Genomic DNA, 11,419 nt, shown 5'->3' on the forward strand with positions numbered 1-11,419 from the left:
CAGGGATCGAACTCACAACCTAGTACTTGGCAGGCAGGTACTTATGCTGCTAAGTTAAATCCTTAGCTCTGAGCAACTATTTTGAAGATAATAATATGAAGTATTATGACCACTGTTAATTTCCTCAGATCTTGTTTTGAAATCCTGTATAGTTTTTATTGTTTTGTTTCCTTTCAATCTTTTTAAAAGGAAAAAAAAAAAGAATAAGACACATGGCCAGGCATAGCGTGATAGATAGATAGATCCTATGCTTTTTTTTTTTTTTTTTTTTTTTTTGGTCTTTTTCATTTTTATCAGTATCAGGGATCGAACTCACAACTGCCTGATTGCAAGGCAGGCGCTTATGCCACTGAGCTAAATCCCCAGCCCCTGTCCTATGCTTTTTAATTAGGCTGATGCCAACAAACACTTATTTGTTTGAGGCCTGTTCTATCCATTGGGTTTTGTAAGAAGTACAAAAAGTAACGAAGAATAGTTCCTGCCCAATGGGCTTTCAGTCTCCTGAGGCGGAGAGAGACAGAAGTACTCATCCACAGCTAACCAGTGCAACTGTGGGGAAAGAATGTTTCTATGGGAGTATGAAGGACAGAGTAGTTAGTGATAACTTCAGAGGTCCAGGGTGGCTCCTTGGAGAAGATTCTCCTTTGCAGATGCTGCTAAAGCAGTTGCCAACTCCCATTGGGCAGAAACTATTTTCTTTATTGTTCTTTGTACCCCTCATAAAACCTCATAAAACAGGTAAGTGTTTGCTGACTTCAGTCTAATTAGAGAGCATAGGATTTGAGAGAGTCTTAACAGCAGCATACATAAGAAAAAGCTAAGAAACACTAGGTAACGGTGAAGTGCAATGTGTGTTGGCATATACAGCATCTCCTGTCCCTGTGTACTCCCAGGAGGGAGGAACAAACAGCTCTGTTTGTTCTAGGCCTGTCAGGTGCAGGGACAACGTGGGAAAGGCAGAGGAGGAAGAGCAGGTGTGGCCTGAGCTGGGCCAGCCTGGACGGGGGGAGGGGCTGTGGGGTCTCCCTGGGAAGCCCTCACCCTCACCTGCAAGCACGGGCCTGACCTGAGGCCTGCTTCTGTGGGTCTTCCATCCCAGCTCTAGGGGAACAGCAAGGGGAGAGAGAGAGAGAGGTGGAGGGAGAAGGGAGGGAGAAGGGAAGGGAAGGAGGAAGGAAGAAGGGGATTCTGTGGAAGCATCCTACAAAAGGTCAGTTGAAAAGGAGAAACAGGACAAGGATTCACCATGAATGTCAGGAGAAAGGGCAGCAAGGGGACCTCCCGGTGTCAACCCCTGATCATTCTGAGATCTAAACCAGGAGTAAACTGTTGGTGCCTCGAGGCTTCCTCCCTCATCTAGAGGAGGAAACTTACTCTCTACTTAAGTGAGATACACAGTGCAAAGCTCAAGTGATAGCATCACCCGTTATTATTATCGTGCTCCTTCTTTCTGCCCAATTCACTTGTATGTTAATGGTTTAGAAAGAAGCATTCCCTTAGTGTGGAGGGACGATTGGGAAGGCGGAGGGAGAGCTGATGGGGGACACTTGGAGAGCTCTTGGACAAGTTTATTTATTCTTTCTAAGTATATATTTTAAAGTGGGTGTGTGGCACATGTCTATAATCCCAACATTCTGGAGGGTGAAGCCGGAAGATTGCAGCAAGATCAAGGCCAGCCTGAGCTACATAGAGGTTTCAAGGCCAACCTGAACTGCACACAGTAGGACCTGTCTCAATAGATAAATAAATAAATCGATAAGAAGAAATAGGAGTTGGAGTCCGGCATGGTGTCACTTGCCTATAATCCCAGCACTCGGGAGGCTGAGGCAAGTGTATTGTTACAAGTTTGAGGCCAGCCTGGACTACATAGTGAGTTCAAGGCTATCTTGAACTACGTATCGAGACCTTGTGCCACCCTCTAGCAAAAAAAAGGGCTGAGGATGTATATTACTCAGTGCAAAGGCCCTGGGTTCAGTCATCAGTAGTACACACATGCACACACATACACATGTATATCACATACAGATAAGTGAATGTGTAATCCTTGGCATTGTGTTGGGCCCTTAGGCTATGGCAGGCAATAAAGGCTCTGTAAATTGTTACAATGTGTTTTGGAAATCAGTGTGGTATAAAATATAAACTTGTAAGTTTCTGTTCATTAATTTTACTTCTGGAATTTCTTATATATAAATAAATGTACTAGTGTGCAACACATTTTATATGTGTATGGGGGTGGTACTGGGATGAACCTAGGACCTTTGCACTGAGCTACATTCTCAGATCTTTTTGGTACCTAGAATCAAACTCAGGACCTCTTGCTTGCCAGGCAGCCACTGTGCTGGTGAGTTACATCCCCAGTCCTTTATTTTCATTTTGAGGCAGAGTCTCACTAAGTCACTGAGTTAATCAGGCTGAGCTTGAATTCACAACCCTGCCTCAGTTTCCCAGGGTGCTGGGATCTCAGGCATGTGTCACCATGCCCAGCTACAATGGATATTTAAAACGGACAAGTCTGTGAGTAGGGGCAGACACTGAAAATAATCAATGCCCTTCAGCAGAAGAAAATTGAATAAATTGTTCTATCATGCTGTGCAAAGCGGTGTAACCACAAAAAACAACAAGTTAGCTCTAAGTTGGTGGCTTAGAGGGCTTTCCACAATTGAGTGAGAAAAAGAAAACTGATTGCTCCAAGGTGAGCACCAAACACTAATTTCATCAGAAAATTCTGGGTTGCTTCTGGGCATTGGGAATCTAGGGAATCCTTGTCTCCAAAGGTGCTACAATGTAAATTCCTATGTGAGAAACTTTAAAAATAAATATTTGAACATTTTAGTAGTTACTGAAAATTCTTTTCTTTTTTTTTTTCCAGTACTGGGGATCAAATTCACAACCTCACACTTGCCAGGAAGGTACTGGTGCTACTGAGCTAAATCCCCAGCCCTGCAAATTATTTTCCACAAAATGAAACACTTATACCCTTAGAAGTATCATATAAGAAAGCCTACTCCCCTACAACTTCATCAACACTGGATATTACCAATCTTTTAAATCTTGGGAATCAATTTTTTATTTTAAAAAATTTTATTAGTATGTTTATAGTACATAATGTTGACATTCTTTGTGTTGAGTTGGCATATGCACAAAACACACCTTTATTCTTTTTTCAGTCCCTTTTTCCTCCTTCTCTGCCCTGTCTCTCCATTTCTTGAAGAAAGAAGCCCATTAATAGAACGAAGAAGCAAGCTACAGAATGGGAATCAGTATTTGAGGCTATATTTCTGCAACAAAGGGCTAATTGAATTAGATATATCTATCTATACCTAATGTACGTATAAGTTAATAAAAAAAATCATGACCTAACACAAAAAGAAGCAAACCACTAACAGGCACTTCAAACAAAAACAGATGTCCAAGTGGCTGCTAAGCACATGAAGAGACCTTACCATAAACAGCCTTCAGGAAAACATAAGCACATTAAAACTAGAAGGGGCTTTGATCCAAGACTGTAGTCAAAAATTCCAGCTCTGTGTACTGCCCCAGGACCCCCATTAGGAACCAGTGAACTTGGACCTGGACTAGCTAGTCTGCCTTCTGTTTGGCCCCAGCAAAGCTCACTTGCCAGGTTACTTGCAGGTCTGCAGAGAAGGCCACAGGGATTTGCTGAAGGGGGAGCCAGGTTCCTCCAGCCTCCAGCTGTGCGGGCAGGAGGATAATGTTTGTGCGCCAAACACGCCACACTGATAGAAAATGACCTGTGGACCTGATTGAGTAGTTCTGGTGTTAGGTGTGAATTTGGGAAGACAATGTGATGGGAGCCCAGAAGCCAGGAATCTCCTGGACCCCACAGTCACAGCCTACTGCTTGTTGAGCACCAGGCCAATTCTAAAAGTGTCGTGTGCATAAATTGGTTTAATCCTCTCTGAAACTCCAAGGTAGTTACTGATACTGTCTTTTTTGACAGGTAGGAAACACAAACTGATGTGGTTCCAGTGGCTCGTGCCTTTAATCCTGGTAATTCTGGGAGACTGAAGCAAGAGATTGCAAGTTTGAGCCTAGCCTGGCAATTTAGCAATTTAGTAAGAACTTGTCTCTAAATTTAAAAAAATGTTTAAAGGCTATGGGTGTAGGTCACCATGAAGGATCTGAGTTCAATTCTAACCACTGGAAAAAAAGAAAAGAAACCATAACCTTTAGCTTGCCCAAGGAAAACTGCTATAAAGTACTGATTATGCATCAGTAGAACTGCTATGCAAAATTGCCACACACCTATATAACCCAGAGTTTTGTAGGCAGTCAGTTTCTACAAAACATTGGCAATGAGTTAGTATTTTTAACCTGGAACCATAATAGTGTCTAAAAACTCTGTATATACACTCTCCTTTCTACCTTTTTGGACATAAAGGAATATTTTTCCAGTGGGGATCTGCATGGTGTGGGTACCAAACATTCCTGGAGCCAGTTGTGGTGGTGCACACCTGTAATCCCAGCACTTGGGAGGCTGAGGCAGGAGGATTGCTTAGTGTCTGAAGCCAGCCTGGGCTACATAGTGAGTTCAAGGCTGGCCTGAACTGTATAGTGAGACCCTATCAAGAGGAAGAAAGAGGAAGAAGAAGGAAGAAGAAGGAAGAAGAAGAAGGAAGAAGAAGAAGAAGAAGAAGAAGAAGAAGAAGAAGAAGAAGAAGAAAGAAAGAAAGAAAGAAAGAAAGAAAGAAAAAAAGAAAGAAAGAAAGTTCCTGAAATGATTAAAAAGAAACGAATAATCACAGCAGTGTATTCAAGTTCTGGGGACAAGATGGAAAATTTAATTTTTTCTCCTTCTCTCTCCAGTCTTCTTCTTCTTCTTCTTCTTCTTCTTCTTCTTCTTCTTCTTCTTCTTCTTCTTCTTCTTCTTCTTCTTCTCCTCCTCCTCCTCCTCCTCCTCCTCCTCCTCCTCCTCCTCCTTTTTCTCCTCCTCCTCCCCCTCCCCCTCCCCCTCCTCCTCCTCTTTGGTGGCACTGGGATCAAACCCAGGAAGGAGAGCTACATCCCCAGCCCTTTTAGTTAGTTTAATTGATTAATTTGTCTATTGAGACAGGGTCTTGCTCTGTGTGGCCTTGAACTCACTAGCTCAGGCTAGCCTCAAACTCATGGTGATCCTTCTGCATTCACCTCCCAAATGCTAGGATTACAGGTGTGCCCCCACTACGTCCAGCCCTTTTGATTTTGAGGCAGGATCTCACTAGGTTGCTCAAACTGGGCTTGAATTTGCTATACTCCTGTGTTGGCCTCTCAAGTCACTGGATTACAGGCATGAAACACCTCGCCCCGCTTATAAATAATTCGCCCTGCTTATAAATAAAGAATTTAAATTTTTAAAAATGCTGGGGCATAGGTGAATCTGGACAGGACTTCTGTTTGCAAGATAGCTCAGATTAATGAAGGGCTGACAGGTGGGCACTGCCCCATTCTCCTCTGAACTGGTTCCACCCTAGTAGGGTTCAGGGGTGAGTGGTGCTCACTGCCCTGCAACGTAGGGGCAAAGACAGTGTAGCCCATAATTCCCAGGAGAAAGAGAGAGAGAGAAGAAAGAAGAGAGAATAGAAAAGAGAGAAGAGGGGGGGGGAGGGGAGGGAAGGGCCTCCCCACCGCTCCAGGATGGGCTTTTCCATCCACAAGGCAGGCGCTTATGCCGCTCAGCTAAATCCCCGGAGGCATTTTTGAAGTCAGGTTCTCATTCTGTAGTTCAGACTGTCCTTCAGCTCCTCAGTGATCTTCCTGCCTCAGCCTCCTGGGTACCGGGATTCCATCCAGCACGCGCCTTTGTGAATGCGTGGCAGAGGCAGGGCACAAACCCTGGCGTGCGCCCCGCCCACCGGCCTCTCCGGGGCGGGGCTGCCGAGGCTGCCCTCGGCGCTGGGTTCCGGAGGCCCCGCCCGCCAGGTTTAAAGCCCGCGGCCACAGGCGGGGCTCTGACCTCGGGGCCCGGGATCGCGAAGTCGCGCTTCCCGCGCAGCGCACACCCACCCAGCTCCCCTCCTGCGCCCGTCCCGCAGGGCCGCGCCATGCCCAGCCCCGGGCCGCGACCCGGCGGGCTGCCCGCATGCCCCGCACTGCCGCGCCACGCGTCCTCCTTCTCTGTGGATGCCATCCTGGCGCGGCCGGGTCCCCGCGCGCCGGCCACCTCCCCGTCGCCCGTCCCCTTCCCCGTCCCCGTCCCCGCAGCCCCGGGGCTCTGGCCCGCTCCCTGGTGGTGCCCCGGCCCCGCCCTGCCCTGGGCGTGCGCGTCCTCCTGGCCGCCCGCCCCCTCGAGCGTGGGCGCCCACGCGTGGCTCCAGCAGCCCGCAGTGCCCCGGCTCCACGCGGCTCCCTCCTGCGGCCTCGCGGGCGTCGGCGTCACAGGTACGGCGGGGACAGGTAGGGCCCGGGTGGGGCCGGGGAGCCGAGCCGAGCCGGTGCTCAGCGTCTGAGAACCACGCGTGGCCTGAGTGGGAAGGGGCCCGACGGCCGCTGACCTGGCAGTGGAAACCGCGCGGACGGGACTGTTGGGGAACCGCCGACCTCGAGCATTCATCTGCGCAAGCTTTTGCCATTTTTGGCTGAGTACTTTGGGGTTGCTTATCATGTTGCCATGCGGAAAAAAGGAGCAAAGTTAGTTCAGACTTTAATTTCCGTATCAAGATAACGTAACAAAGTCAGCCTGGTTCCTATCCAACCCCGCCTCCCCAGTCCAGGCTCCTCCTGCTGCGCCCACCCTCCAAACCGCCTCTCCGAGCTCTTCACACACCTGAAGGCTGGACTGCAGTTTACTCATTTTGGTTGCAGTTGTCTCATTTTCAAGTTGGTTTTTGCAAGAGTTTTACATCCGCACAGTCCGAACTTCAAAATGTCTACTAAGATATGAAAAGTTTCCTCTCCCACTCTCTCCTCTAGTCACTTACAAAGGGAGTTATTTTATGCATATTTAATAATTAAATATGAACCTCCATATGTCTATTTTTCTTCCCTTTCTCTGTTAATACCATATATACTTTATACTGTTCACTTGACCATGTTTTAGAGGTTTTTCCAGTCCATAAAGAATTTTTACAACACAGTGGAGTCCATTGTAAGAAGACAAGATCTTGCTAAGTTTCCCATGCTGGGAAACAGAATTTAAAATCCTCCTGCCTCAACCTCCAGAGTAGCTGGGATTTGAATCTATTAATCTTTTTTATAAATGAGTTGTATATTTTGTATCAAGCTTGGGGAGATCTTTTCCACTCTAAGATCATAAAATAATCCTCTCCTTAAAAAAAAATAATAATCCATTCCTGGCCTCCAGTTGATTTTTTCGAGTATACTCTTTTACATTTAAATACTCCATTTGGAATTTTTGTTTTCTTTCCTTTTAGTTTGCTGTTTTTTGTTTATGGTATTGGGGATTGAACCCAGAGCTTTCACACTGAGCTACTTCTCCAGCTACCCTCAATCCCCTTTATAAGACAAGGTCTCCCTACGTTGCTTGGGTTGGGCTTGAATTTGCAATCCTGCTTCCTCAGCCTACCAGAATGCTAGGATTACAGGTGTATGTCACCATGCCCTACTTGAAACTTTTCTCAGTATAAGGTATGAGGCATGGATCCAGTTTCATTTTTCCCTGATCTGAAATTTATCTGGAAAGAATTTTTCTCTTCCTCCACTGCATTCTCTCTTGGGTTGTTATAGCATATACACATATACATATATAGAATATACATATCTATATAGATATAGATTTTAAAAATAATTTTTAAGGCAGGCATGGTGGCATATGACTATAATCCCAGCATTTGGGAGGCTGAAGCAGGAGGACTGTTGTAAGTTCAAGACCAGCCTGGGCTACAGAGTAATCTCAAGGCCAGCCTGAACTGCATAGTGAGACCCTGTCTCAAAACAACAAAATAATAATAATTTTAAATTTTATTGGTATATGTTAGCAATTCATGCAGTTTACAATCATCTTGGGGAATATATATTCCTCAAGATGATTTGTATAATTTCTATTGACTTTTTCTTTTGAGACAGGCTCTTACTATGTAGTTGAGGCAGGCCTTGAACTCACGGTATTATTCTGCCTCAGCTTCTTTTTTTTTTTTTTTTTTTTTTTTTTTTTTTTTGGTACCAGGGATCAAACTCATGACCTTGCGCTTACCAGGCAGGTGCTTATGCCACTGAGGTAAATCCCCAACCCTGTCTCAGCCTTTTGAGTGGGGGATTTTAAGTGTGTTTGACCATGTTTGACCCTGGCATATTTTTAAGTCCTGGTGACCTCTGGAAGTAGATAATTGGAGGTAATAGTAGTATTATCACTGTGTTGCACATGAGGAAGTTAAGTCTCACAGAGATACACTGAATGACTCCCAGGTCCCACAGGGAACTGATGGCAGAGCTAGGATTCCAAACACCAGCTTTTAAATAACACACGATACAGCTTAATTTCTTCTTCAATGGCTACAACCATGAAACAAGGCAGAAGAGATCAGGCTGCGTGCTTTCTGGGATTTTCCTGACCTTTTGGTCGTACTTCAGGCAGGCACATGGCAAGACTGGTAGGCTCTGCTCCTTTCACTGGGTGGTCAGAATGCCAGCTCTGAGGCCTCCCCGCATGTTAGGGGGCTCAGAGCAGTCTCAGTACTGTACCTAACGTTCTGGTGCATTCTCCTCCCAGATAGACTACTCCCTCGTCCTCTTTATATTCTGACTCAGGCACTGCTCTCTGGCTGATGCATCTGCCCAGGTCCATCGCTTGGTGAACAAAATTGAACTTCTGTGTCTCTTAGAAAAGAGCATCTTTCCCTCCAGGCAGACACAGTACCAAGAACTGGCCTGCAGAAAGTGGACAGAATTTCATACCCTACTCACCTTTCAGCTGTGTATGGAGGACAAACTGTACCTAATGATCCTGTTCAAATATCACCCCAATAAGGTGGCTACCGTGTCTCTAGATGCAAACTGCTCCCCTTCAGTGCAACCACTCTCATCCTGTCTTCTCTTCTCTACTTTTTTCCCTCCTTAGCACTCTCTGGCATATTAAATATTGGCCTATGTTCCTTGTTTCCCTACTTCCGAGATGTAAGCTCCATGAAGACAGGACTTTCTGTTTTGTCCTGAAATCATGTCTGATACATAGCAGACATTCAAAAAGAGGCTGCTGAATGACTGAAGAGAGTGATGATGCCCCCGAGGTTACTAATGAAAGGGATTCTTGTTAGGGGCCAGAAGTCAAGCCACTCAGCTAGAGAGTAATGGAGGCAGAAAACATCTCATAGCATTTCCCCTCCTTTTTCCTTTGTTTTGGGTTATTTCTGTAGCCTTTTCCCCCTGTGCCTTCCTGTTACCTAGTCAGGGGGAAGGTAAAGCAGTGGAGCCATTCTCTCCTCCAAAATGGGCGAACAAGGAGCTGCTGGCTGACCTCCCTCTGCTGGTTGTTCTTTAGGCTGGGAACTGGCTCACTGCTTAGGCCTCTGGGCCCCTCCTGAGGACCTTCAGGACACGGAGAGACACCAAAAGAGAGTTCGAACTATGTTCAACTTGGAGCAGCTGGAAGAGTTGGAGAAAGTGTTTGCAAAACAGCACAATCTGGTGGGAAAGAAGAGAGCCCAGCTGGCAGCCCGGCTGCACCTTACAGAGAACCAGGTGGGAGGGAGGACTCCTGTGGGGCTGGGCTGAGCCTGAGACAGCGCTATGTCCAAGCTGGGAGGGAGACACAGGCCTTCTTCCTGTGTGCCAGCTCTTCAGAAGACAGGCCTTTTTGTTCGCTCCTTAGATAATGAGAAAAATAGTCTATTTGAAATGACATAATGGGAATAACATGCAATATTCACCCAGAACTTTATGATAAACTATTACCATGATAAATAAGGAGTGAAATTAAATAAGTATTCAAGACTTTCAAAAGATTAATAAATATTCCCTTGACACCCCACCACCATCATGAACTCACTATGTAGCCCAGGCTGTTCTCCACCTATGGTGTAGTTTCTGTGCTACAGGTAAACTTCTCAAGAATTCACTACATTCATTCCTTCTGTGTCCTCACCTCCCATTCATTCCTTAACTCATTCCAGTGCACTTTCCCTCCCATTCCATCAAAGCTTCTCAGAAAAATCTCCAGTGACCTCTGTTCTGAGAAGGTAAACAAATGCTTTCCTCAACTGCATGACCCTGCAGCAGTTGTCACTATAACTGATCCCTCCTTCCTTTCCTGAAACGCATACTCTGGGTTTTCCTCCCAGCTTTCTGGACACTTCTGACCCATTTGCAATCTTCTTTCCTTCGGGATTACAAACAATGACTGGTCTCATTTATTTCTGTGGTTTAACATACCACCTCTGAACACATCCTTTTCTGCTGATGTGGACCCAAACCCTTTGCACTGATACACACCACCAACTCTTTTTGAGACATGGTTTGCTAAATTGCCCAAACTGGCTTGAACTTGAAATATTCCTGCGTCAGGTTCCTAGAGTGCTAGGATTATACGAATGTGCCACCACGCCTGGTTTATTTGGCTCATTATTGCCAGTCTCCTTCCCCTTGACTGTGAGCTCCATGAGGGCAGGAACTGTGCCTCTGTTGCTCATCACCAGATCACCATCACCTAGGGTGATGTCCAGCATATCATAGGAGCTTATGAAGTAAACACCGGGATGGATGAATGGTGATGGGACCTTTTAAAGGGGTGTTTCCTGTAACAGGATCAGCAATTTTTGGCCAGACCACTCTGGGCTTGGGGAGTAGTGAGACTGCTGGTCACATTTTGATTTCTGCTCACTATTCCTGATTATAGGTAAGGATCTGGTTCCAAAATCGCAGAGTCAAGTATCAGAAACAACAAAAGCTGAAACCGCCAGCTTTGTCTGCTGTGGCTGCCTCCCCAGATGAGCCCTCCAGCAGCTCCGACAGCAGCATCCAAAGTGAAGATGCTGAGTCAGGAGCAGACAGCTGAGGACAGCGACAGAAGCCCTACTACCTGGGGCACCCACTGGACTTAACTGTCTCACATCCAGCTGAAGAGCCTCCTCAGGGTCAGAGAGCACCAAAGGAATCCAAACTGTCAAGCAGGCCTCCCTTTTCCATATCAGATCCTGGGAGCAGGAGTAACGATTTTTTTGTTTTTGGTTTGGTATCAGGACTAGAACTCAGCACCTCACACTTGCCAGGCATGTGCTGCACCACTGAGCTAAATCCTGGCCCTAAAGAGCAGGAATAATGTAATGACTAGAGGCACAGACTGGCTGTCAGCCTTGTCCTTGACCAAGTTACTGAACTTCTGAACTATTTTCCTTCATTTGTGTAAAGGGTATATTAATAACTTACACTTACGCAGTGGAACATCATGTCTGTAAAGCACCTACAATGTGCTGGGTCCAGTGGTGAATGTGCAGTTACTGTTAAGGCTTTTAGGCTTTCTTACTCGAGG

The 11,419-nt window shown here is 46.0% G+C and overlaps 1 protein-coding gene across 1 annotated transcript; it reads left to right on the forward strand.

The window, feature by feature from the left end:
- The first annotated feature begins 5,881 nt into the window (after positions 1 to 5,881).
- Noto (notochord homeobox) lies at positions 5,882 to 11,365 on the forward strand. The gene is made up of 3 exons (XM_003468921.4): positions 5,882 to 6,378; positions 9,434 to 9,633; positions 10,787 to 11,365. Exons 1-3 carry the CDS (start codon positions 6,042 to 6,044, stop codon positions 10,943 to 10,945), a joined length of 696 nt encoding a protein of 231 aa, XP_003468969.2. The 5' UTR covers positions 5,882 to 6,041; the 3' UTR covers positions 10,946 to 11,365.
- Positions 11,366 to 11,419: the final 54 nt, after the last annotated feature.

Source organism: Cavia porcellus, unplaced genomic scaffold (assembly GCF_034190915.1).
Source record: "Cavia porcellus strain 051 isolate PalLab524CR breed Dunkin Hartley unplaced genomic scaffold, mCavPor4.1 scaffold_18, whole genome shotgun sequence".
Lineage (NCBI taxonomy): Eukaryota > Metazoa > Chordata > Mammalia > Rodentia > Caviidae > Cavia > Cavia porcellus.

Excerpts from the sequence above, each read along its gene's own strand:
- Noto (XM_003468921.4), top strand. The coding sequence starts at position 6,042 with ATGCCCAGCCCCGGGCCGCGACCCGGCGGGCTGCCCGCATGCCCCGCA. Across the intron at positions 6,379-9,433 it reads CGCGGGCGTCGGCGTCACAG|GCTGGGAACTGGCTCACTGC; the intron begins GTACGGCGGGGA and ends GTTGTTCTTTAG. Across the intron at positions 9,634-10,786 it reads TGCACCTTACAGAGAACCAG|GTAAGGATCTGGTTCCAAAA; the intron begins GTGGGAGGGAGG and ends TCCTGATTATAG.